The 25,411-nt window shown below is 44.1% G+C and overlaps 1 protein-coding gene and 1 long non-coding RNA gene across 13 annotated transcripts in view; one reads left to right on the forward strand and one right to left on the reverse strand.

The window, feature by feature from the left end:
- Positions 1–21,698, forward strand: part of LOC128340087 (uncharacterized) — a 42,877-nt gene extending 21,179 nt beyond the window's left edge. Inside the window, exons 1-3 of one of the 2 annotated variants that reach the window (XR_008313451.1) lie at positions 3,207–3,281; positions 10,953–11,657; positions 18,535–21,698. This is a non-coding gene — a long non-coding RNA (uncharacterized LOC128340087). Of the gene's footprint in view, positions 1–3,206; positions 3,282–10,952; positions 11,658–18,534 lie in introns of those variants that run through there. The other variant, XR_008313452.1, reaches the window with a different exon arrangement.
- Positions 1–25,411, reverse strand: part of SHLD1 (shieldin complex subunit 1) — a 65,468-nt gene that overhangs the window by 7,778 nt on the left and 32,279 nt on the right. Inside the window, exon 1 of one of the 11 annotated variants that reach the window (XM_053284831.1) lies at positions 20,951–21,067. The exons of the other annotated variants lie outside the window; for them this stretch is intronic. Within the exon in view, the coding sequence (XP_053140806.1) occupies positions 20,951–21,065 (115 nt within the window). The 5' untranslated portion in view covers positions 21,066–21,067. Of the gene's footprint in view, positions 1–20,950; positions 21,068–25,411 lie in introns of those variants that run through there. 11 annotated transcript variants of the gene reach the window in all.

Genomic DNA, 25,411 nt, shown 5'->3' on the forward strand with positions numbered 1-25,411 from the left:
TCATTGCTTTTATACCCTGCCTTTCTTCCATTATGGAGCTTACAGCAGCTTATATAGAGTTCCCAGGCAATCACCCATGTAGGCACCAATCAAACTTGAACCGGCTTAGCTTCACCTGTTCACCTAGATCAGCAACTCCCACTGGGCGTCACAGAGCACAGACTTTAAGGTATGTGATACAGTCACATGCCTTCAAGACCACGGTCCGGCAATTCCATGTGGGTGTTCCTGTTCTAAGCGAAGAGGTGCCCTCCTACCTATAGAATCTAAGGGAAAGAGTTGTGGTATGGAAGGCCAAGGCAGTGGAGTAGAATCAGGAATATTAATAGTTTAATGATGAAATAGATACTATGCACAGAGAGGCAAGCACAGGCTGCTTTTCAGTACTCTTGCTGCTGGCAGTTTGTTAGCTCCGCCTCTACTCCAGGACTGGAATACAAGTAACTAAAGCCCCATTCAAAAGCTGGCCTGGATCAAGGAATGGATGAACCCAGAACACCACACTACTGAATTATATTATTTCAGCAAGCCTTTTATGGAAAGCTAATATAGACACCCCCCACTCAAGACTAAGCCCCAATTCTGTAGGTGACATAAACCAAATAACTCAAATCAACCACCACAAGAAGTTTGCTTTGGTTCAAGTCAGACATTCCCTTTGATTTCTTTCCCTTGGAGACTGGCAGAGCAATGTGAGCCTGCTGTTTCTGCTCAGTGGGAATTATCCACGGGCAGCCGTAACAAGAGAAACACTATCTATTATTGCTATATTGTCAGCTTATAGAAACCATGGAAAACTCTCACACAGTTTACAATGCATCTCTTAGGTCCAATAAGGAGGCAGTAATCTGCTCTTTAAGCCCTCAAATATGCTTTCAACGATATTAAGAAAAACAGAAACCTTTAAATATGTACACATCAACTGTGCTTGGAAGCTCAGTGTGTGCCTAAAACCTCCACTGTTGCAGTTGTGTCGTCAAGTCAATGTCGACTCCTGGCAACCACAAGCCATGTGGTTTTCTTTGGTAGAAAATACCCCTCGTAGAAGGGGTTTACCATTGCCATCTCCAGCACAGTATGAGATGATGTCTTTCAGCATCTTCCTATATCGCTGCTGCCCGATATAGGTGCTTCCCATAGTCTGGAAAACACACCAGTGGAGATTTGAACCAGCAACCTCTTGCTCTCTAGGCAGGTTACTTCCCAGCTGCACCATTAGGTGGTATAAAACCTCCACTACCATGGGGTAAAAGAGTAATAGAGGAAGCCTGTAGCTTACCGTAGTAGTAGATATCGCTATTGTCTTAAGGTAGGGCTGGGGAAAGTTCCTTATTTATTTATATTTACATACCGCCTGATATGTATATCTCTAGTCAGTTTCTGAAACTGGGATAGCCCCTGCTGATCAGCACACACAATACTGGGCAAGGTGGACCAATCGTCTAACTCAGTAGAAGGCAGTTTCCTAAACCATCGAGCTATTTCTCTTTCTAGCCAACTGGAGATTTCTAAGCTTTTGTTGGCTTGTTTTATTAGCCTACTTTCCAGTAGGCTTATGAGATCACCTGGCAGTGTGTGTGTGTGTGTGTCCCCATCCGTGTGTGTCCCCCATCAACTTCGCAATGCCTGGATCAATATGAACCAAACTGGGTACAGTTGTAGGGACACACAGGGACACCTCAATGGCATAGTTTGTGATGATGTCATCCACCTCGATCCAAGATGGTGGACGTGTAAACCTTTGAGGCGCAAGTGGGCTAACTTGTAACTGCCTAACCAATTTAAACCAAATTTGCTACAGCTCTAGGGACACATAGGGATGCCCAAATGGCATGGTGTGTGCGGATGTCATCCACTCCAATTCAAAATGATGGCCGCATGAACATCTGAGATGCATGCGGGCTAGTTTGTAGACTGCTTAACTCATTTGAACCCAATTGGGTACTGTTGCAGTGAGTGACACACAGGGACACCTCAGTGGTGTAGTTTGTGATGATGTCATCCACCCTGATTCAAGATGACTGGTATAATGTATACACTTTGGAGGCGAAAGTGCACTAACTTGTGGACAGTCTAACTGATTTGAATCAAATTGGCTACAGCTGAATGGACACATAGGGATGTCCCAATGGTGTAGTTTGTGATGATGTCACCCACCTCTATCCAAGATGGAGGATGTATGAACCTTTGAAGTGCAAGTGCACTAACTTGAGGACTGTCTAACCAATTTGAACCAAATTTGGAACAGCTGTAGTGAGTGACACACAGGGACACCTCAATGGTACAGTTTGAAATGATGTCATCCACCCTGATCCAAGATGGCAGACACATGAACTTTTAAAGCGCGAGAGAGATCTAGCTTGAAGAACTTGATTTGCACCAAATTTAGTCCAGATGTTGAGACAGAGAAAGTAAAGTAGGTTGATTAGTTCTTATTTAGTTCTCAGCCTTCCATCCTTCCGAGGTCGGTAAAATGAGTACCCAGAATGTTGGGGGGCAAGATGCTAAATCATTGTAAACCTCTTAGAGAGCTCCAGCTATAAAGCGGTATATAAATGTAAGTGCTATTGCTATTGCTATTAGAACTTTTTTTTTAACCTTTTCTATTTGGGCCCCGCAAACAATTCTTGGTTTGGAGTATGACAGGATTTGGCATCACATCATAAGGATCCTTTTAGATCAGACCAAGGAAGGGCCCATCTAATCTAGGAGGCAACTATTTACCAAAATGGCTACCCTGATGCTCCCTAGAAGCCCACAAGTAGAGCTATCGCAAGTTTTCAGGGTTCACTGCTGTGACACACAAACTCCCATAAGATAGAGGCTCCTTACTTACAAGAATCTGTGCCCACAGCTCCAGTAATTGGGGAAGCATGATGAGAATGGGGGGGATACACAACAAGCCAATCCACACGCGTAACAACGATCGGGCAAGGGGAGACAGTTGTCTAGGGGCCCCACTGCCTGGAGGGGCCTCCCAGAGGCACCTCACGTGACTCCCCATTGCCCCCTGCCCAGCTCCAAGGCCCCTCAGCCACTTGCCCTCTTCGCCGTCTCTCCTGCTTGTCCTCCTGGCCCGCAGTCGAAGCAGTAGACAAGCTGCAAAGAGCTCCTTTTCTCCCGCCTCTCAGCTGATCGGCGGGTGGGCGGGGCTTCCACGGAGGCCTCTGTGTAGGCCGCAGTGAAGCCTGAACTCGAGTAGGGCCCAAGCCAGCCAGGAAGGAGGAGGCAGCCAGAATGGCCACCACTGTTCTCTGCAGCAGAAGACCCCTTGCTGCCAGGTAGAGTGTGAACTCCTTTTTGTGGTTACCTCCCCCCCCCGATATATAGGCATCTGCTTGCCATAGGGCTTTGATATGGGGGGTGGGACTGAGAAGTCTCTGAATATTTATTTTAAAACAGCTTGGAAAATTTGCTGGCTTAAAAAAATCTATCTAAAAAGTCCTATAAGTGGCTTGTTTCATGGCAGAAAATTACAAAAACTATTGGAACAAACAGTATTATATTTATTTTATTCATTCATTCATTTATAAATGCACTTATGTTCAAGTTGTTTTGCAACTCAGAAGGTCTGGGTGAGAACTGTGAAGCATGTGTGGTGCTTTTATTTTATTTTTCTTGTGTGTGAACTGCTCCCCAATAACTTGCAGGGACTTCAGGGTAAATCTGGCCAACATGTGAATGCAGCACCTCCATTCCAGAGGAGATGTGTCTTAAAGGGCTTTAAAAGCCTCCTGTGAAAAACCTCCTGGAATCGAACTTGACTGAATTTGTTCAGAATTCTGAGAAAACAAACATAGGCTCACCCTGCATGGTTGAAAGTCTCCTTTGCTAATCTGCAGCGAGGGAGCCATTTTAATAATTCGTCTTTCTAGTGTGTTCTAGGCATTAAAAGTAGCACAGATGTATAGTACTCAGTTTATATCACTATATATTGTGATGTGTGCATGTGTGTATTCAGTGAAATGTATTTCCAGGCAGCATACTTATTTTGAAATATCAGACTTAAATCCTTGGGGACCTGGGGTGTGCGGAGGCCCTGGACTTTGAGTGGGGGGGGGGGCCCATTTTAAAATCTCGTCTCTGGGCCCACTCCAACCTTGCTATGCCCCTGAGCCAATCATATAATTGTTCTAGGGTGAAGAGGAAGCAGATAACCCGGGGGTTGCCCTGTTCCACATAGGAAGCTGCCTTCTACTTACTGAAGGCGTGCTCAGTATTCATCAGGCTCAATATTGTCTGCACTGACTGGCAGTGGCTCTCCAGGGTTTCAGGCAGGCGTCTTTCCCTGTCCTGCCTCAAGGTGCTAGGGACTGTCCTTGGGACCATCTATATGTTCTGAAAATGCGTAGGTCTGGACTACATTTAGCAGGGGGAGAGCAACTGGCCCTATCCAACCCCAGCCCAGCATCCCGCCAGTGGCTGTTGTTGGTGTCTATCTTTTGTTTCTTTTTTAGATTGTGAGCCCTTTAGGGACAGAGAGCCATTTTGCTTATTCTCTCTAATAAAAGCCTTGGTGTCCGTCCGTGGACACCAAGGCGTGTGTCCGTGACTCCCTCGGTTGTTCTGGGCATGTGCAGAGCGCATGCCCAGAACTGACTGAGGGAGACACGACTGCCAGCACCCGGCGGCCATGTTGGGCGGCCAGAAGCGGCCGCCCCGAAGAAGCCGGGTAAGCAGCGGCGGGGGAAACTGGCTGAGGCACGGCCAAGGCGGCGGCGGAGCCATGGCTGAGGCCTGGCCGCGCCGCCGAAGCCGGGCGGGGGAAAGAGGCGGCGGGGGAAGCCGGCCAAGGTGGTGGCGGAGCCGCCGCCGAGGCCTGGCCGCGCCGCTGGTGCTGGGCGGGGGGGGGGGGATGTGGGGCCCTTGCCCGGCTGGGGAGACCGGCCGCAGCATGGAAGCTGCCAGCGGCGGCGACAGTTGGTGGTTGCAGGGCCGGACGCGGAGGCAAGTCGGGGGGGGGGGGGAGTTGCTAGCGCCTGTTATTTCAACGGGCCTGAAAACACTAGTTTATTTATATTGATATAAGCCGCTTTGGGAACTTTGATTGAAAAGCAGTATATAAATATCTATCATATTCGTGTCCGTACACATGAGACATACAGAACTGTTATAAGTTAAGCACTAATTGAGACTCCCAACAACGTTCTCATCAGACAACTCTTTCCTTCAGGTTAATTACTGAATCACAAGTGGGGATCTGTGAGAAAAATTCACAACCAAGAGCGTTGCTGTGGGGGAGAGAAATTGGCTGTGAAGGAAATATCCTCCGAGGTTCATCCCTCCTAATGATTCTTTAGATTTCAAGAGGGAACATTCCCACTCACAGTTTAAGGGATCCTATTGTGGGTAGGGGGAAATGGGTTCCTAGGAGCCACATCCTCAGGTGAGTATCCTCTGAATCCAAATCCACCCCGCTCTGGGGCTGAAAGGAAACTAGCAGTAGGCCCCTTGCTTTCCTTTGACCTAACTCCCAGCTACAGCTTGCTGAACAATAAGGCCTTGCAAGATCTGGAGATGTTCCGAGTGGTGCACATAAGCACCCTACAGCCCACCACCAATGTCTGTCCTTGTAGAGACCCTCTCCTTCTACCTGCTTTTATCCTGGCACACTTGCAGATTAGCTGTCTACTTTCCTCACAAGCAATTTCTGTGGTTTTCACTGGGGGCAACTGTTTATAGCATCCTGTCTTATTCCGCCTCCCCTGAAGGTTGTGAGATTTGTGGCTGCCTATTATATAAGCCATTTTTTCTCCCTGCCAGGTCTTCTATAATTCATTAGAACATGTAGCATGGAGCACTACTTTGTATATAAATATGAAACCCTGTTCAAAGGGAACAACAGTGAATACACAGGGTTATTAAATGCAAGCAAACTGGAGGCTGAGTCTGCTTACGATGGGGAGATCATCGTGTGGGCACAGCCCACTCTGTACATTGTGTCCATTCCCAGGGTGCAGTGTGTGTGTGGGGGGGGGGGTCTCTTCTCTTATTTGCCAGCTTATACCTTCCCTTACAATTTCACTTCACCAGCTACTGGAAGCAGAAACACTTTTCTCCAATCTACAATATGGCATTCATGGTGAGGAACAAAAAGGAAAGCCACCTTTTCAACAATACAGAACTAAAGGGAAATAGATTGAATATCTGTGTGTGGGGGAACCTCTGTTAAGTTCAGTGAGGCATCACATTAGAAAGGCCAAACACCAAGGGAAAGCAAAATGGAGCCAACCTGACCTCTGCCCTGATACACAAAGCAGCAGAATACAAACAAATCACTGGGTTTCTATTATAGCTTGTCCTATAAAACTTTCATCAATGGAACACCACATCTCAAGTTCACAAATGATAAAACAACTAAAAACATGGTTCTAGGAAGTAAACATTCTCTTTAACCCCCTCCCCAAATATTGCATGGATTGAAACTAACTTAAAAACATTTTACTGTTATATGCCCATGTTTCTTGTCCTTGTTAATTTTGTTCAATCTTTTCAATATATTTTAATATCATTTATCATCAGAGATACTTTTCTACTGCACTGGTCACTTAAAGGCAGAACTGACTCAGTTTTGCATTTCCTTGTTTGCAATGGAGGCTCCTCATTTGGGGCAGAAAGCTCCTCATTTGGACCCATCCCCCTTGCCAGCCCCACATTCTCTCACCAAACATATCTCTTCCTTTCGGTTTGTCTGTCTCTCTTGCTTGAATGTGTTAGAGCAAATTAGAGTGGATTCATGGTGTTTCATTGAAAATCTCATTAGCTATCATAGAATCCACACTCAGAATACCTCTGAAACAACAGAACCCTGTACCCCATGGGTTAGAAACCCATGGGGGTGGTTGGCACCCTATGTGCACTACACTACCATTCGCTCTGGGTCACCCCAGCACCCCCCAAGTGCAGTTATGGGGCTGCTGAAAGCTCCATGTATACCCTATGAGGAAAAACCTTAAAGACGCGTAAACTTTAACAATTACCCAAAAATCAGCCCTCTGCCCAAATCCTTTGAAAAAATTCAGGTAGCTTCCTTGACCCTACCTGGCACTACCACCAACCCCACACTGCTCTAGGCCACCCCTTTGCCCCCCGCGTGAAGCTATACATTTGCTGACACCTCAATGCTTCTCTATGGGGAAAAACCTTAAAGATGCGTAAACTTCAACAATTCCCCAAAAATCAGCCCTCTGCCCAAATCCTTTGAAAAAATTCAGGTAGCTTCCTTGACCCTACCTGGCACTACCACCAACCCCACACTGCTCTAGGCCACCCCTTTGCCCCCCGCGTGAAGCTATACATTTGCTGACACCTCAATGCTTCTCTATGGGGAAAAACCTTAAAGATGCGTAAACTTCAACAATTCCCCAAAAATCAGCCCTCTGCCCAATCACTCTGAAATTGGGGTGGTAGCCTCCACCCATTAGGCACTACCATCCCACCCCATTCTTTTTGCCCAGATCCCACGCTATGCCCCCAAACTGCCCCAAAGACACTAAAACTTCAAAAATTCCCCCAAAACCAGCCCTTTGCCCAATTCCCCTGAAATTTGGGTGGTAGCCTCCAACCATTGGGCACTACCACGCCACCCCACTATTTTGCCCCTGGGACCCGTTTTTCTTACCCGAATTGATTCAGATTTAATCTGAATCCAAACCGAATCAGGGGTGATTCGGGTAGCCCAGATTCGGGCACAAAACAGAACGGGGGTGATTCGGTTCGGGTCCCGAACCAAATCACTGAAAACCCGAATTGCACACCCCTAATATTTACTGCCCCAGCACCAATTAGGAAGGGCCTTTCTTTTCCTTCTCCCCCGTCTACCCCTGCCCCAAACCAATCAGAAGTCAGAAGAGCTTACAAGCACTTATTCTGACCAACAGCCAGCAAACAAAGCCAGCCCAGTAATCTGATTTCCAAGGGTACTTCTGGGCAGACATTTTGGAGATCTTTGTGCAAAATAGGAACACCCAGTCTGCAAACAAATTGAATTCAAAACAGGTAGGAGCCCTGGCTACCTTTCTTCAGCTTCACCTCTCCAGAGGGAAGCCAGCCCTTTCCTCCTCACCCATACCAAGCCCTCAGGAGGCATTGGATTTCTCCAGCATTTGTTGGGAGCTCTCTTTTTCCTCTTTTTTTCTATTTTTAAAATGCCACTGGCAAATCTTGGCAACATTCAGAAATCTAGAGAATGAGGAGGAAAGTGGGAGATATTGTGGACTGCCACCACCTCTGGGTAGTACTTTTACTAACTGGCAAAGAAGCAATCAGCCCCCTGCCTTCACTCTTGCTCTGAGACTTCCAAAAAAGCCTCTTGCTAGCTCCCTTATCTTTCTCTTACTCTCTCACCTCTCTTGAGAGTGAAAGAGAGGGAGGGGGTTAGGGCTCCCAAATAAAACAAAGCATTTTAACTAAAATTACTAACTGGACAACTTCAAACTTTTTTTTTATTTTTTAAGGATTCCAAGATCATTGCCTTCTCTTCACAGACAACATAACAGGCACAGCTTGGAAACTAGGCCAGTCCAAAAAAGTCAAGTAGCTCCACCACTGTCCTTATTCCAGTTTGTATTTACTTTATTTGTTTGGTTTGTGTGTGTGTTACCTCCCCCCCCCACCCCACTTTTGGTGAGTGGGAGTAGTATTGACAGGAGAGGTCCTCAGGGTAAGTTCTTTGGACAGGTTTGTGATTTATACGGCTTAATTTTCAATTCTGATAAAGAATTATCTCAAGTAAATGTTGCATAGAACTTCAGCCAATTCTATACAGTTTATTCCAAGTAAAGCCTTAATGAACTCATTGGGGTTTACTCCCAACTAACTCCTGTGTGCATGGAACTGCAGCCCAAGGACATATCCCAGAAATGTCTATATTGTGAAAAAGGCTAGCTTTTCTTTTCTTCAAGTATGTACTGTGTGTACATATTTGTGAGAAGAAAGGAAACTAGTGGGCTCTGTGTGTAACCAAATACATTCTGATATTTTGAAGCCATGTGAAACATGTGTATGCAGGTGCTACTTGCAAATAAGGGCTCAAAACTCCAAACCCTCCCCACTTCAGTTGGTTTTCTTAGCCTAGTCGTGCTTGTTTGACCTTTCCCATCATTATAACCCAGTGCTATAACTATGCACTTCAATGCAGTCATCTCTATATAGATAGATATATGTAGATGGTAGGGATGTGCACGAACCTGTTGGGAGGCTCTTTTACGTGCCTCCGAACAGCTTCGAACACTGGCTGGTTTGAACGTTCAGTAGGAGGTAGAACTTTAAGGGTGGGAGAGGGCGCACTTACCCCTCCCCCCGCTTTCCCCCCACCGGCGCTGGAGTTCTGTAAACTCCCTCGGGGTGGCAGCGTATCTCCCTGCCACCCCTTCCCCTCTTCGGCCGGAAGTGGCCAGAAGTACCAGGCACGCACATTGCGATCATGTGCAAGCCTGTCTAACATGCGCATCCCCAGTGTGCACATGCACACCTGGTACTTCTGGCCAAAGAGGGGATGGGGCGGCAGGGAAGTATACTGCCACTCCAAGGGAGTTTACAGAACTCCAGCTCCGGTGGGGGGGGGGGGAAGCAGGGGGAGGGGGAAGTGCAGGGGCGTAACTACCATTAGGCAAGGGGAGGCGGCTGCCTGGGGGCCCCCACGCCTCGAGGGGCCCCCCAGAGGCATCAGATATTAATGACACAGAAGTGCAGAACAGTAAAGTACACTCAGGCAATGCAAGCTTCCAGGTGGGAAGTGTTACCCCACACTGATAACTCTGCCAGCTGAGAATGCCTGCCCATCTCAACTTGACCCATGCAACTCTCACCTCCATCTTATGTTCACCAAGATTCTCTAATTATAATTGCTCCTAGAGCATCTCTACCTTGGCTAAATCTTGATGACAACAGTCACAGTCCCTCCTATCTAAACAGAATGTCGTCTTCCTACAAGTCTTGACTTTCTTTTGTATTTTTATAATTACAGTATTTCATTTTGAGCTTGGTCCGGAATACTAGCAAGGAATTCAAGTGAAACTATTCAAGTTTCTAGCTCTCTACCCCAGTCGGTTAAGGCTCTAAGAGCCAGTCTACGCACTACAACCTCCACACAGAGCCTGCTCCATATAGTCGCTCTAACACACAGAACAACCTGAACATGGATTAGCCCATCTTGAGCTTTTGCAGACAGCAGGCTTTACCACAAGGCTTTACTGCAAGTTTGGGGCATAATGGATACTCCGGCACAAAACTAGGATTTCTTTTTCCCCAGTCATAGATCGGGCTAGGTTCCAATACAGAAGGAAAAACCTCAATCGGGTCTGAAGTACTTTCTGAAATATCACACGGACTTCGGGGTAAATTTGGCCTATATGTAAAAGCACACTCACCCTCCCAAAGAAAAGTTGTGGTAAAGTCGCCATCTGAAAAAGCTCCATGAGGAGAGTCTCTACACTACTGCCAGTTATTCCTGGGATGGTGGAGTAAACACTCCTCTGGGAAAGGCAGTAGGATGTGATCGCACAGATCCTTGTTCAGTAGAACTTCCTGTTCTTGACACTCTGAGCACTATTACTGCTGGGAGATCAATGTAGCTGTGCTAGGCCACATTCTGGGTTGTCTAACTCACCTAAATTTCGTAGGGCTTTAACTCTGGCCCGTTGTAGCCATGAATACAGCTGTGCTGCAGGGCAGATTCCAAAATATTCCTTATCATTACCGTGTTTGTCCGTGTGGATCGGGAGAAGTTGAGACGACGGCTCATGTTCTTTTGTATTGCCAATTTTACAGTGACATTAGGAAGAAATACATTTCACCTCAACTTATCCTGTTTCCAGGATTAACTGAAATGGATTATTTAAATTTAATTTTAAAGGATTGTAAAGAGGAGAACTTAATGTTGCTAAATTCTGTTATATTTGTGGTGTTATTCGGAATGAAGTTGTTAATTCTAAATGATTTTATTTTTGTAGTTCTGGCCATTGGCTGTATTACCGTAATAAAGACTGACTGACTGTCCTAAAACAACAACAACAACAACTCACCCTAGCAGGCAGGCAAAACCTCAGTGTTCAGCTCATAAAAATGCAGTCTATCTTCCATCACCAGTAACCCACATGTAAGAGCAGTTTCTACAACTGTTAATACCCTGACAGATTGCAGCCCCTCGATGAAGACAGCCATTCTACCATTCTCACCTAAAGGAGTTTATGAGGGAATACAGAAGGTGAAATTGTTCCCAATATCCTGGCATTTCTGGGAGTTTGAGAGTTGTGGGTATACCAGCCCTAGATGCTTATGATGTTGATTGCAAGGTTTCCTGCTGCAGCACTTCTCTCTGACACTGGAAAGTAACACAACTTTTCACAGAGAAACACATGTGGAGATAGCAATGAAAATATCCTTCAGACCAAGCAGCTGCTTTGTTGAAACCATGGAGACGTGCCAATTTTTTTTAAAGAGATATTTTGATTTTAAGAGGTATTTTAAAACATCTGCAGCTGACAATCTACATTTTAAAGGGATCACACTAATTATGAACAACAAAAGCAGAAGAGGAGAAAAAAAGGATCCCTCTCACTTTTTAATTAAATAGGAAATGAAAAGAGCTACCCTACCTTTGGTGTGATTATGCAGCTGGTTACACAAGACATGCAGCTAATTGAATTTTAAGAGAGGTATGTTTAAGCTCGGACAGGGCTCTCTAACTAGAAGCAGCTATGAAGGGGTTGGAGATTCAATGTGGTGTAGTGGTCAGAGAATGCCTGACTAGAACTTACAAGACCCAGGTTCAAATCCCCACTCAGCCATGAAACTGACTGAATGATATTGGGCCAGTAATTCTCAACCTAACCTACCTTAAAGTGTTGTTGTGATGAAAAAAACTGGAAGAGGATCTATATATACCACCCTGAGTTATTTGGAAAGAGGATGGGATAAAAATGCAATCTACATAAATAAAGTTGAATGGTTGTCCATCTGTTCCCTATATATTCCCACACTCTTAGAGCTATCGGGACCAAACTTTGCAAAACAACTTCCCATGACCCTACAAGTAACATAGGGTACCCGAGAACCCCCCAAACCACCCCCTAATGTCTGTTCCCTATATATTCCCACACCATTTGGGCTATCAGGACCAAACTTGGCAAAGCTTGGTAAATTAAAAAAACACAGACTGGGATCATAGTACATGGGGAGACAGAGGTTAACTATTTCTCTCAGTGCCACATTCCCATCGGAACCTTCACCCCAAGGTTTTATTCCATCCTTCTTCCAAGGAACTTGGGGTGGCATACATAGCCCCCCATCCCAATTTTAATCACCACAACAGTGGAAATCAGTGTCCAAAAAACTGGCAGCAACATCAAGAGGAAATAGCAGCTGGGATGGAAATTTCCAGTAAGATACAGAGCTGGGGTGGGGTGAGGTGGAGAATTAAACCCTCTCTCCTTACATGCCACGTTTCCTATCTGAAATTACTCTTCCCGCTGCTTTTAGTTAAAGAGGGAGCAGTTCTGGGGTTAAGTGCAATGTCTCATTTAAAGGAAAATGTGTCTTTAAAATACAATCCATTGCTCATCTTGTTTGACCCACAGAAAGGAGTGAAATGGAACTATACAAATTCTTTTAGGCTACTACTACAAAACATTTGTTAGAATTCAAATTGTTTCTTTAATGTATTTTAGAGCAAAGAGTTCATTTCAGTTCAACACTGCCATTGCTACCTTCTAATAGCTTCATATTGATGCCATGGTGAGGAATTCATTTGAACCTCTTAAGGAAAAAATAGCCGTAAGTGCACTCCAACATTTGCCCTAGGAAACCTCATAAGCCCCTTACCTTTGCTCAGTTCAAAGATTGTGTTAGCCAAGAGACTCACAATGTCAGCCACAGCACCATCTGCCATTTTTAAAGCAAATTTTGCCCATGCCATTCTGATGTCAAGACACTGAATTTTCAGGACTATTTTGGCACAAAGCTATGGTGGGCACTGATTTCTAACCACGGGTGCTATATTCTGAGGAAGTCATCATCCTTTTGCTATTACATTCTTCTTGCAGCAACAAGATGCGAGAACATGACCTTGCTACTTCAATTTCTGGCTGTATCACAGTTGTGGGAAGTGACAATTCAGTCCCCTGAAATAGCTATGCTCTAGATAGTTTCATTCAGCAAAGCAGGCATGCAAATATACCTCCCTAGCGGTGTTTGCCAACTGGAATTTAAAAAGAAATAAAATCATTGAAAACACAGATTATGCTTTGTTAGGGAAGGGTACTTGTTTGCAATAAGTACAGGTATTTACATTGCTAAATATCTTGGGCCAAACCACCAAAAGGCAATTCCCACAGCACTAGTATCATATTTATCTTCATGAGGAAAGAGAAGCTAGGTCTGCATTGACCCTAAGTGTGGCTCCCCCAACTAACTGTTTATTTGGACTGTGCAACCTTTTGGCCAAAACCAAATATTCCTCATAGCCCCCCTCCCGCCGGCACCATGAGAAGGTGACCATTTCCATCATGCAGTGCTGCATTTTGCTCAGCAACTGTGGAGATCCTTTAAGGGAAACAAAGCCCTTTCAAGCCCCAGCTCTATCTTGGAACAATAGTTCCTCCCAGAGCTTTCCCAACACAACTCTATAAGGAAAGTGCTGGGAACAACTACACTTCCAAAGTGGTGCTGGGGTTCAAAGCACAGAACTGCATGGAAGTCTAAAAGCTGGTAAACATAAGACATTTCAGTGCAACACACTATCCTCAGTTAAATAAACAAATAAGCACAGATGAAAACCTCCTCCGTTCCCCAGCTGTTAAATTCCTTAGATGTGATACCACTCTGTTCCATGACTGGCGGAGAGATAATGGGGGGCAGGGGCGGAGAGAGAGAAAAGGGGAACCACCAGATTCTTCTCAGAGGCTAATAAACTTTATGGCATTGGCCAATGTCTCCTAAGCATTGTCAGGTCTCAATTTCTCTATAAATAATGCTTCCTTGATTTTCCTTCTATGTAGGTTCCTCTCAATCCCCTAAACAGATATTTTAGTAGGCACCATTTGGCCTTCATGCTTAATCCTCATGTGCAATGATCAGGGTTTCGTTCTCTATGCACAATGCCTCATATCTGCTAGATGTCCTTTATATCTATTTTTCAATGATCTACCAGATTCCCCAATATAGAATGAAGTGCAATCTAAACATTGAATTTTATATATTGCACTTTTCTTTCCAGTTTCCTTCCCCCAGTTCACAAATTTCACAATCTTGTACACTGCATCTCCTATCATACAATCTAGAGTTGACTAACAGTTGTTTAAGTGTCACTGGCGCTGTACAAACCACATTCACCTTCTCTTACACAGAAGGTTTTTTGTCAAAGTGTTTTGTCAAAGACAGAAGGTTTTTTGTCAAAGTGGCTCCCTCTTGAAAAATAGTGAAGATCACTGGTGTATGTCAGCTGGGCAAGGAGTGAGCTAAAGTATCAGGTCACAGTAGCTGCTGTTCAGAAAGGTGTTTCCTATTTGACTTCCCTCAGTTCACAAATATTCAATACACCATTGAATTTGTGCAAGGTATTCTTTTATATCTCATTCTCCAATATGCCAATTCCAGGTGTTCCTACTGTTCCTTTAAATTCATATCCCAGTATATAGCTTATCTTCCATCCTCTTATCTCAAGTATTTTAGACCTTGCTAATTTATATCAGGTTGTGATATCATGAAAATGTAGTGACAGGGAAACCTTGGAGAGCTGCAGCTATAGTAAGGAAAACTGAGCTAGATGGACCAATGGTTTGGCCGAGTATAAGGCAGCTTCATGTAGTACATCACAGAAAGTTCTGTTTCACTTGGTGGTGACAAGCTACTTCTCCTAGCTCTCAAAAGCTTGGTTTAGTTGAGAGGGCAATGGCTGCTGTCTCATACTGACAAAGCTATGTCCTCTTTTTTGGAGATTTCTGTATCTTTTCCTAGTGAGTGGCATCAAAACCCCTGCTAAATGAGCAAAAGGAATCTTTTAAAGTGGTGGTTCTCTTTATTTAGCAAGGGGAGAACAACTGGCCCTATCCATCTCCAGCACAGCATCCTTCCAATGCCTGTTGCTGGTGTTTATCTTATGTTTCTTTTTTATTATTGCAAGCCCTTTGGTGACAGGGAACCATTCTATCTGTCTGTCTGTCTGTCTGTCTATCTATGTAAACCACTTTGGGATATTTTGTCAAAAAGTGGTATATAGATATTCATCATATTCGTATTAGCATATGACAGAGCAAGTTAGAGATAGGCTGGGAGTTGGTTCCAACAATTCTTGGTCTGTCAGCCATTGCACACGCAATAAGGATGTGTGAGCTCTGTGAGCATGCACATCTTTTCCCTTTCCTAATCCACTAATTGAATGGGGGGGTTCATTTAATTGAATGGGGGGTTCATCTGAACTGTTCCTCTGCATACACTACAAATATCAGTTTAAATGCGATTAGGGAAAGGCTCCCTTATGCACGGGGGCTGGAGGCGGGAAGACGTGTGTGCTCACAGCACGCACACACGGGCAAGGGCTGGCAGACCAAGTATCATCTGAACCGGCTCAATGAGTCTTACCACAGACTGAGTTCCTGAGTGGGCCTGCTATGCATGCATTTGCCTGACTTGCAGGGGTGTAGCAAGGGTGGAGTGGGTCCTGGGACAAAAAGTGAAGGTGCCCCCTCCCTCATTTTTCTTTAGGGCGGGGGAGAGCAAAGAGCAAGCAGTCACTCAGCTGGTGGACTTCTTCTCCCTCACAGCCCAGGGACATTTGCCCTCTCCTTGTTCAATCATAGCTATGCGCCCACTGATTTGGAGATGTAGATGACAGAAAACTAACCTTTCCTTTTGACAGCATAGATCAGAATTGGTACTCACCTTGGCATTCAAGGAGTGTTACATTAAGCAATGCTGTCACAGATAGTATTTATTACAATTTTATCCTATGCTTCCTGCAGTTAATTTAAGGCAGTATGAGTGCTCTCTCTTCTTATCCTCACAAAACTCAATGAAGTAAGTTAGGCTGAGAAGAAGAAACAGGACCAAGGTCATGTAAGTGGGGATTTGAAACCAAGTCTCCCTGATCAATATATTAGCCACTAGACCACACTGTCTCAGTCTCTCTCATTTACTTATTTGTTTCCTATACCCTATCACCCATGTCATCACAACATGGAACACTTGTTAATACTAAAAATGCTGCTACTTACCCTTTCTTAAGCCACCTAATGGCGCAGCAGGGAAATGCTTGATTAATAAGCAGAAGGTTGCTGGTTCGAATCCCTGCTGCTACTATATCAGGCAGCAGCGATATAGGAAGATGCTGAAAGGCATCTTCTCACACTGCGTGGGAGGAGGCAATAGTAAACCCCTCCCATATTCTACAAAAAGATAACCACAGGGCTCTGTGGGCGCCAGGAGTTGAAATCGACTTGCCAGCATACTTTACTTTACCTTTCACCCTTTCTTGCTGATTGACAGAGTGACATTTTATTAATAAGGAAGCTTAGCAGCACTCAAATAGAAGAACAGATAATTTTATAGATCAGATAATACACAAAATAGGAAGCCGAGGACAGGAATCAATGCACAGTGTTTACAAAAAGGAATGTCAACAGTGGGTCCTCCCAAGAACTTTGGAGCTAGTACTCTAAGTAGCATTAATAAATGGTCTGAAATCAGGATTAAAATAACGATAAAGCCAAGTTTGTAGGAGACACCAAAGCATTCAGGATGATGAAATCCCAAGCAGACCATGAAGTGTCCCAGAATGGCAGATGAGATTCAATGTAAATGCAAAGTGATATTCCAAGAACTCCCAGTTTCACATATATGCTGATGAGGTCTAAAATGACTATTAACATCTAGCTCTTTGGATACCATAGTAAAAAGATCACTCACTGTATGTGTCAGCTCAGTATGCTGTGGCAATGAAAATGCAAATTCAGAGCTATGAACCATCAGGAAAAGGGGGGGGCGGAACAGGAAGGATCATAATTCCACAATATAAATGTAAATGAAGTGCATTCATACTTAAGATATGCTGTTTGTAGACTCATTGCAAATAAGATATTGTGAAGCTGGAAAATGTATGGGAAAAGGCAAGCAAATGTTTCAGAGGTCTGGAGCATCTCCCCCCCCTTAAGGTGAGGGTTTTAAGCTTAGAAAATAAGACAGAACAAGACAGAAGTTCAGAAAAGTATGCAGAAACTGAATTGAAACAAAGTCTACAGAAAGCCATCTGCCATCATATGGAGAAAGCCTATGGCCCTACCTGCATACAAATTGTATGTGCTGGGCTCTGTGCACAGAGTTGATGAAAATGAGGAGGAAAGAAGTAGTGATAATAGGTGCAGTCCTGCTCGCGCGCGTGCACACGCGCACACACACACACGCTTAGTGAGTCCACATGGCTTCCAAGAGCAAATAAATGCAGCTGTGTACATCAGGCCCAAATGGTAGAGCTGCAGAAGCTCAAAGCTTGAAACCAACCTCACAAGCTTATATTTGAAAGGGAAAAGGTTGAAGGGAGCATGCCTGCCATTTGCTCTGTGAAAGATGTGAAAGTAGTTAAATGTCTGCAAAGAGAGCGTCTTGAATAATTAATCTAGTAGGCAACGAAAAGGATCAAACATGTTTAAATAAAGCCAGATGGATGAAAGTTGCTTATTCTTAACACTCAGAGCCAATTAAGCTGACAAGGTACATGGGAGGAAAAGACCTCTTAACAGTTAGATTCTGTCTTCTCCAAGAATCTCTTTAGTAATTTCCAGGTGCCATGAATCATCAACAGAATGTTGTTGGTTTACCACCCATCTCATTTCAGATTCAAGAGTTATCTCCCTCAAGCTATACCACTAACATTTCCCTACTTGCCAACTCTTGTTCTATGGGTCCACCATTCCTGTTCCCCCAAGACACAGATCTTATTGAAACCTTGGATTAGAATAATGAAATATCAGCCAAAACATACAATATATGTAGTAGTGCTCTTACCCCTGGACTTCAGAGCTGATGTCCAGGGCCTCCACATCCCAAATCCCCCTTAGTCTGTCCTGGGTAGTGTGGTTGCTGCTGGCTTGCACTGCACCAGGCGGCTGAGTGTGGTTATGATCTGTGCTGGGTGCTTTAGAGGCAGAGGGGGGAGTGGGAAAAGAAAAATGTGGGATGGGAATATGTTGAAATGCTTCTGCTACTGCATATTTGCATAAATATACCCCATGTGTTAAAAAATACTGTGTTTGTCACAGTGTGTGTATAGGCAGATGATGCTTAACTTCCATCGGGAGGCAGACCTCCAGCGGGCGGGAGGGGGCTCCAAAGGCCCTTAGGTCCAGGCTCCAAAATTACCTAAGTGCACCTCTGGATATATGCTTGAACACAGAGTTGTTTACATGATTTTTGCTGTGGTTTTGCCTAGTTATGAATGTGGTTTTTGCCATGTTCCAGACTGCACAAGCAAGCGCAGAGCCTGAATCTGTTGGCTTGGAGGGTGGGCCATCACTAACAGAATTCTAATTTATATCCATGCAGTTATTTACAGCCACAGGATAAAGTGATCGGAAGAACTTCTTGAGGCCAAAGGTGTTGCAACCAAACCAACTGTCATGATCAAGCAACAACTTAGCCAACAAAGTCAGGAGAGTCAGGGTGCAGAATGAAGAGGCACTAGGACTGGATCACAAGTCCAAAATGAGGAACTCCTTGAACTCAGGACCCCAAACCCCAGAGACTACAGTTCCCGAGTCAGATTCCACCAAGGAGCCAGCATTCTCGTCTCCAGAGCACACACCCCAACACAAACAATGAGCCTGGTGAGATTTAGTGGGAAGATGATGGAATGCTAGGCTCTAGTCCAGAGGGCTGCTGCTTTTAGGCTCTCCATCTTTAAGAATCTTCTTTTCCCAGCAAGAAAGAACAGTGTGCGGAAGGGGTAGCCAGGTTCAGGGAAGGCAGTAAGAGCTCGGCTGGGCTTCAAATTTCAGAGTAAGTTGTCTGGTTGGAGCCGTTCTGAGTCCTGCAGCTCCTGCCTGACCCTACCCTACTACTCTGACTGTGGTTCAGTCAGCCCCCCAGAACCTTATCTTGTCCTGTGAGCTCCCATACACGGTCGCAACAGGAAAGCAATCAGGGTTCCGGGTTCCCAACCTAGAGCATTAAACATGAGGCTCCTTTTCACAATGTGAATCAAACCAGTTAGGCAATCTCTTCAGGACGACAGGTACAGACGATGCAATTCCCAAGACATGAAAGTATTAACCAGAAAATGTGCTCAACACAGACACTTCTAAGCATAAAATAGATAATACAGAAGTTACTTCAAATCTATAACAATTACTTAATCATCTCCATTCCATTGTAGCAGTAAGAACTGGTGGAAACGCCTGCTTCTAGAACTTAAAAGCCCTTTAAAAAGTTAGGAGTCACACTACAGGCTGGAGAACACGTAAAGTCAGAGCCACAAGCAGCAGCAAGTACAATGCATAGGACCACCCAGGGCCAAACAGAATGCAAATCTTTAGCCCCACCTGAAGTAGGAAAGGAGCTCTATACTTTGAAAGAGGCTAACCTTCTGCCCCTTGTTAGGAGAGCCAACTGAGCCTCCTTGTCAGTCCAGTGTGCAGCATTCCTACAAAGCCAGTTCTGGCATCCCTCTCATTTTAGGCTTCCATGTCCCATGCCAATGAGGACTCGGTTCAAACTCAGCATCGTGGGGCTTGGATACTTGGCAGTTGCAGGTTAATCAGGAAATCTACTTGGCACCCTGCTGAAGGGTCTTACACACAAGGACCTGAATCTGAGAAAGATTCAGGTGCTTGAGGGCTGGGCGGGTCAAGCAATTAGCAGGTCGGCTGTCAGTCCGAGTTGCCAACATGAAAGTAGGGCTGCCTCTAAACCATAAAGAAAATGCTTTAATCTTTGCCACAAAGGCATCAACAGCTTTTATCAAGCTTAATTTAAATAATGGTATTTAATACGACATATTATTGCCCATCTTGTCACATATACCCAATGCCTTCTTTGCAAGCAGGAACAAGTGCAGTTTACAAACAGATGCTTCCATGAATGAGCAAAGGGGATGTGGGAGCAGAACCTCATCAGCTATACATACATACATACATACATACATACATAATACACAAACACACACACACACACTCACTCACAAACCTTGCCTTCCATATTAATTGTGATGACATGGTAAAGAGCCTCCCTTACTTTCTGAATTCAGCTTTTGAAATACAACATAAGGAGTCCTGCTCTACAAGGGAACAGCCACCAATGACTGCACCTCAGAAAAGCCATACCATATTGCACTGAGGTATTACTCATTCTGAGAGTCAGGCAGGCATCTCACTGCCCACAGGCAAACTGAAGCATTCTGAAAAACTGGGAGGTACCCTTGAAGATTTACTGCTCTCTAACCTTCTTCAGAGTCTCACAGCCCCCTAATCTTACAGCACAGAGCAGAGTAAGAACATGCAGAACAAGTCTACTGAAAAGAAGAAACAATGATCATCCACAACAAGGGCAAAGCAGCAAGCCCTGATAACACCAGGCCCACTTCACACTCTGCATTGTTACCTAAAAGCCATGCATCACAAAGCTCCAGCCTCATTGGCTCATGTCTTACAGACATCTTTTGCTGAGACCATGGCTATGGTGAGGGTAGGATAAGAAAAGCTGGATTAATTGTTTGATCTAAGATCGTAAATAAACAACTAACTAACTAAAGCTTGATTAAAGAAGTCTTCACTCACAGATACCCTACACCTTGCTGGATCAAGACCCTCTAATCAAACATTCTGTTTTCAACAGGAGCCAGCCAGATGCTTCTACAAAGCTCACAAACAATAAGGAAAACATTAACCCATTGTTTGTCCCCCAACAACATATATTCAAAAGGTATACTGCAGCGATCTTCACTGTTTTTCACTAAAACTTTTACCATGAAAATCATTTCCCACCACACTGATGTCTGCACAGTGTGCACTTTTGCTAGCGCTGGGTGATGCTGAAAGAAAGAGAGCCCTGTTGAGCCATAGCACCATCTTGGGAGGCATGCACAGAGTGCTGGGAAGGACTACATTTCCCAGAGCTCTGTGTGGGCTTTCTGATATGGTGCTGGGTCTTGAGAAAGCATTGCCCTTAAAGGAGCCCCACTAGCAATGTGCAAAATACAGCACTGCACAGTGGGCATGATCACCTCCATGGAGGTGTTGGGGGACTATATGGAGTATCTGGCTTCAACGGAAGCTTTGCACAGCCCAATAGTCAAGGAGTTGCAGTTAGGAGTCAATGGTAGCCTAATAGATGTTATTAGACCTATCATGCTCAATGAATCTGTCCAATTCCCTTTTAAGGAACTGGCCATCACACCACATCTTGTGGCAGCAAATTCTAGCTGGTAATGATGACTTCACATATGTTGAACAATATATAAATTTATTTTATGCTAAAAGATAGTCCATCCATAGTCACCATCTCTAATTATGTAGCTGATACATTACTGACTCACTTACTTTGATATGAGTTTTGATTGTTTTTCTTTTGCCCAGTGAGAGCAGCAGTACGCATTTAGGTAAACTGGCACACTTAAAAGTCACTGAGCAGCTGTGTTTTGTAATGTTCTGCAATACATTCAGCCTCATTTGTTTTATTAGCATTTTATTGCAATAAACTTCATACACAAGCAATGTATGTATTAATCTTGGCTTCATTTAAAATAGCCCCACCCCTTCTAATTAAGCAAAGGGACACCTTTTAAAATGATAGTGGGGGAGAGCAACTATCCATATCCAACCCCAAGATGGCATCCCTCCAGTGGCCATTGCTGGTGTCTAGGGTATGTTTCTTTTTAGATTGTGTATCCTTTGGGGACAGGGGACCATCTTATTTATGTATTATTTATTTGTCTATGTAAACTGCTTTGTGAAATTTGGTTGAAGAGTGGTATATAAATATTCATAATAGTAGTACTTCTTCCAAGATTGCCACACTTTGCTGACCGCATAAATAGCCACCGCACATGCGTGGAGGCGATGTATGTGCCAGCATCATGCAAGGGCAGCTGGGGTAGAGCGCCGTCGGCACATGCAGATAGCTGGGAAGAGCGCCGCCGATTCAGGAAGTGGTGGAGAGCGGCAGAGGAGCAGGTATGCACCCTTTCTCCTCCATTTTAAAGGTGCCAGGGATGTGTTTCAAATCGCGCTACGAATCGCAATTCAGGCACATCCCAAAGGTAATCTGACTTGAAAAACCACATTATAGCTGCAGGATGTCACATGTATACTGTTAGCACTACTGTTCTGTCTGTTTTTGAGAGGCACAAGTCCAGAGAAAAAGCCTGCAACAGAAAGAGAAGGGGGGGGAGACGGAGTTTCAGTTTACTGTGTCCCCAAAACACGTGGTATCTCCTGCAGCATGGAAGTAGCAATGCAGTTCTCCATGTGACTCACAGCGGAAAAGCAATGACAGCATGGAACCACAAGGAGCACATCTGAAGTGCACAGAAATTCAGTCTGGGGGCGGACAATACAGACAAAGCATGGCAGAAGGGAACCAGAAGAGAACCCTCTGGCCAAGCCCACAGTGCAAATCAGGATCTCCATACATCAGAATCTGTTCAGATGGCATAGAAGACTGCCTCGTGCAAATCTGTCTCCCCCAAAAAAGAAAGGGAAAGAAAGAAGGAATCCCATAAATTGAGTTTCCATTCGTCTAGGCACTCATGCAAAGAACCCAGTGCACACTGGAGATGACGTACATGATGGAGAGGTGGGGCTATTGAATGCTGTTTCAGCACTGTCCTTGGACAAGTATATGATCCGAGACAGTTCTTTATTATTCAAATGATGCAGCACCTCTCAACCAGTGGGGAAAACATCAACTGCAGAAAACTTCTTTTTAATGGTCTTTCCTCCTCAAAGAGAAAAGGCTACTGTGTTTTTCCGACATAAACAGCCCAGGGATAGGAAAGGAGGTGATTGAAAGAAATTACATTCTAGAGGCAGGTAAATTATATTAGAAAGAGCAAGCTGCCTAACAAGAACACTTTAGGCTATGATAAACATCAAGACATATTAAATTATCCTTTAAAAAGAATCAGGCCATTTGTAATTTTTAAAAAACAAAATCAAACAAAGTTTTTAATTGCTTTTACCATAGATGCAGACCAAAACCCACCTATCATGCTACATTTAAGAGAGGTTATTAGTTTCCAGCACATGTACTTGTATACGTGACATGGCCTGAAATTTAATCTGCCCCTGTTTTAATAAAGACCACCTGCACAGTGGTATTCTTATCGAAAATTTCAGATCCTGAGACAAGCCTTGCTTCGACAGAATGTTAAATTTAATTAACTTTCCATATCGGGGTTTTATTGTAAGGGAGGGTGGTTTGCTGTCACATACTATACAGTGCACATCACTTCTTTTTTTTTTTTAATAAAAGCTCTCTATCTGAAAACAGTTTAATTTCCTCACAGCTTAGAAAAAAATATGAAGGAAAACAGACAAACAGATTACTGCCCCAAATGAAAGGAATCAAATTAAGTAGGTATTTTGCATGTTGAGAAGCTCCCTGAAGTTAGCCTAAAATATTCCCAATAGTTTCTGGTCTTTTCAAAGGTGGATTCACATGACCGCATTTTTCATGTGATGAATGCACCACATGCACTAGATTATTTAAAATGTCTAGGACCTGACAGCAGTAGCAGAATCTGAAACAAGATCCTTACTTGTTTCATATACAGTAAGAATAAACTTACTGCCTATTCAGTGTTAAAACTATTTCAAGCTTTATAACCTGAAAAGCAAAATTCACATTCTTAATAACTAAAAAGATGAGAAATAACTCCAGCATCATTCCCTGTCTTAAGCTTTTAGAGTGCACTTGGGCTTTGTGAGGAGAGAAAAAACGGGACAATTTGCCTGCATAGTTCTTTCTAAAGATGCTTCTAAAAATTCCCTCCCTCCAGATTTTGAGGGTCCAAATTTCCTGGTCCTAGTCCAGGAGAGCCAGCATGGTGTAGTGGTTAGACTGCTGGACTAGGACCAGGGAGACACGAGTTCAAATCCCCATTCAGCCATGATACTAGCTGGGTGACTCTGGGCCAGTCACTTCTCTCTCAGCCTAGCCTACTTCACAGGGTTGTTGTGAAAGAGAAACTTAAGTATGTAGTACACCGCTCTGGGCTCCTTGGAGGAAGAGCGGGATATAAATGTAATAATAATAATAAAAATAATAATAATAATAGTCACAGAACAGTAGTGATATCCACCATTCTTTCAGTCTGGATGTCTAGACTTTGTAAAGACCACTGCACATTTGTTGTGCGTTCTTGAGCTTGCAGGAATTTTGTTTCTGCCATTCAATGACAATATTGGTTTTTTTCTTGCAGGTATATCATCATGAACATAACCAACTGTGTGCATTACACCACCATAGAGTTTTAAAGCATACTATCACATTAAACATTCTTTAAATAAATAATATTTCCTGCTTGCTTCCCTTCAGTCATTTAGTGTGCAAGCCACAAACTGATGCACAGCACAGATACTCCCACCCCTTCTTGTTACCGTCCAATTCAGCAATCTGATCTCATTGTCATGCACAATAGCTGACCCCAGATGGAGATGGGCATCACTAATTATGATGCACAATAATAAATTACCTGCAACAAAGAGCTGGACCAGAATTTGATCAAGAAGGTGAGGGGAGCAGCAGTTTGTAGCTTGCACAGTGAGCAACCAAAGACAAAAACTAGGAATTGTCTTTTTATTTAAGAGAACGTGTGGGGCAATGTCTGCCCTACAGGACTGCCTCCAACTCTCAGAAGACACATCATCTGCACAAAACAGACAATTCCCTGATTCACTCTCATCCAGCAGCATGCTATAGGCTGCTCTTTGAACATGGTTTTGCTCTTAAACCTTATATCAATTGACAGTAGTTGCAAAGGTTTTGCCGCAGCAGTTTCTTCTCAGCAGTGCTGCAAGTGAGGCAGGAGGGAGAGGTGTCTGTTTCTTGTATCTGTAAAATGTTCAGATACTGTTACTAACCAGGACATGAATGTGAAATGCTTTCTCCAGCTCCTGCCCACATAGCAGCCAGCTTCCTTTGAGCTCTGTGCTTGCTGTGTAGATCTGCAGTCCTGGCTTTTCTAATAAATGTGACAAACATGTGAGAATGCTGCAGTGGTACCCAGATGCCTATCTATCATCAAGTTTCAATAGGCAACATTATAGCATCCAAAGCCATTGAAAGCCACTCACTGGGCACAAGACAAGTTGGAACTGTGCTGTTTTAAATATGCTTGCATGGGTTGTGGCTGGTTTTAGCTTGATCATAGGGAAAATAGGACCAAACTTGCTTGATCTGACTCATATATAAGAAAACTGGAGAC

Source organism: Hemicordylus capensis, chromosome 1 (genome assembly GCF_027244095.1).
Source record: "Hemicordylus capensis ecotype Gifberg chromosome 1, rHemCap1.1.pri, whole genome shotgun sequence".
Classification (NCBI taxonomy): Eukaryota; Metazoa; Chordata; class Lepidosauria; order Squamata; family Cordylidae; genus Hemicordylus; species Hemicordylus capensis.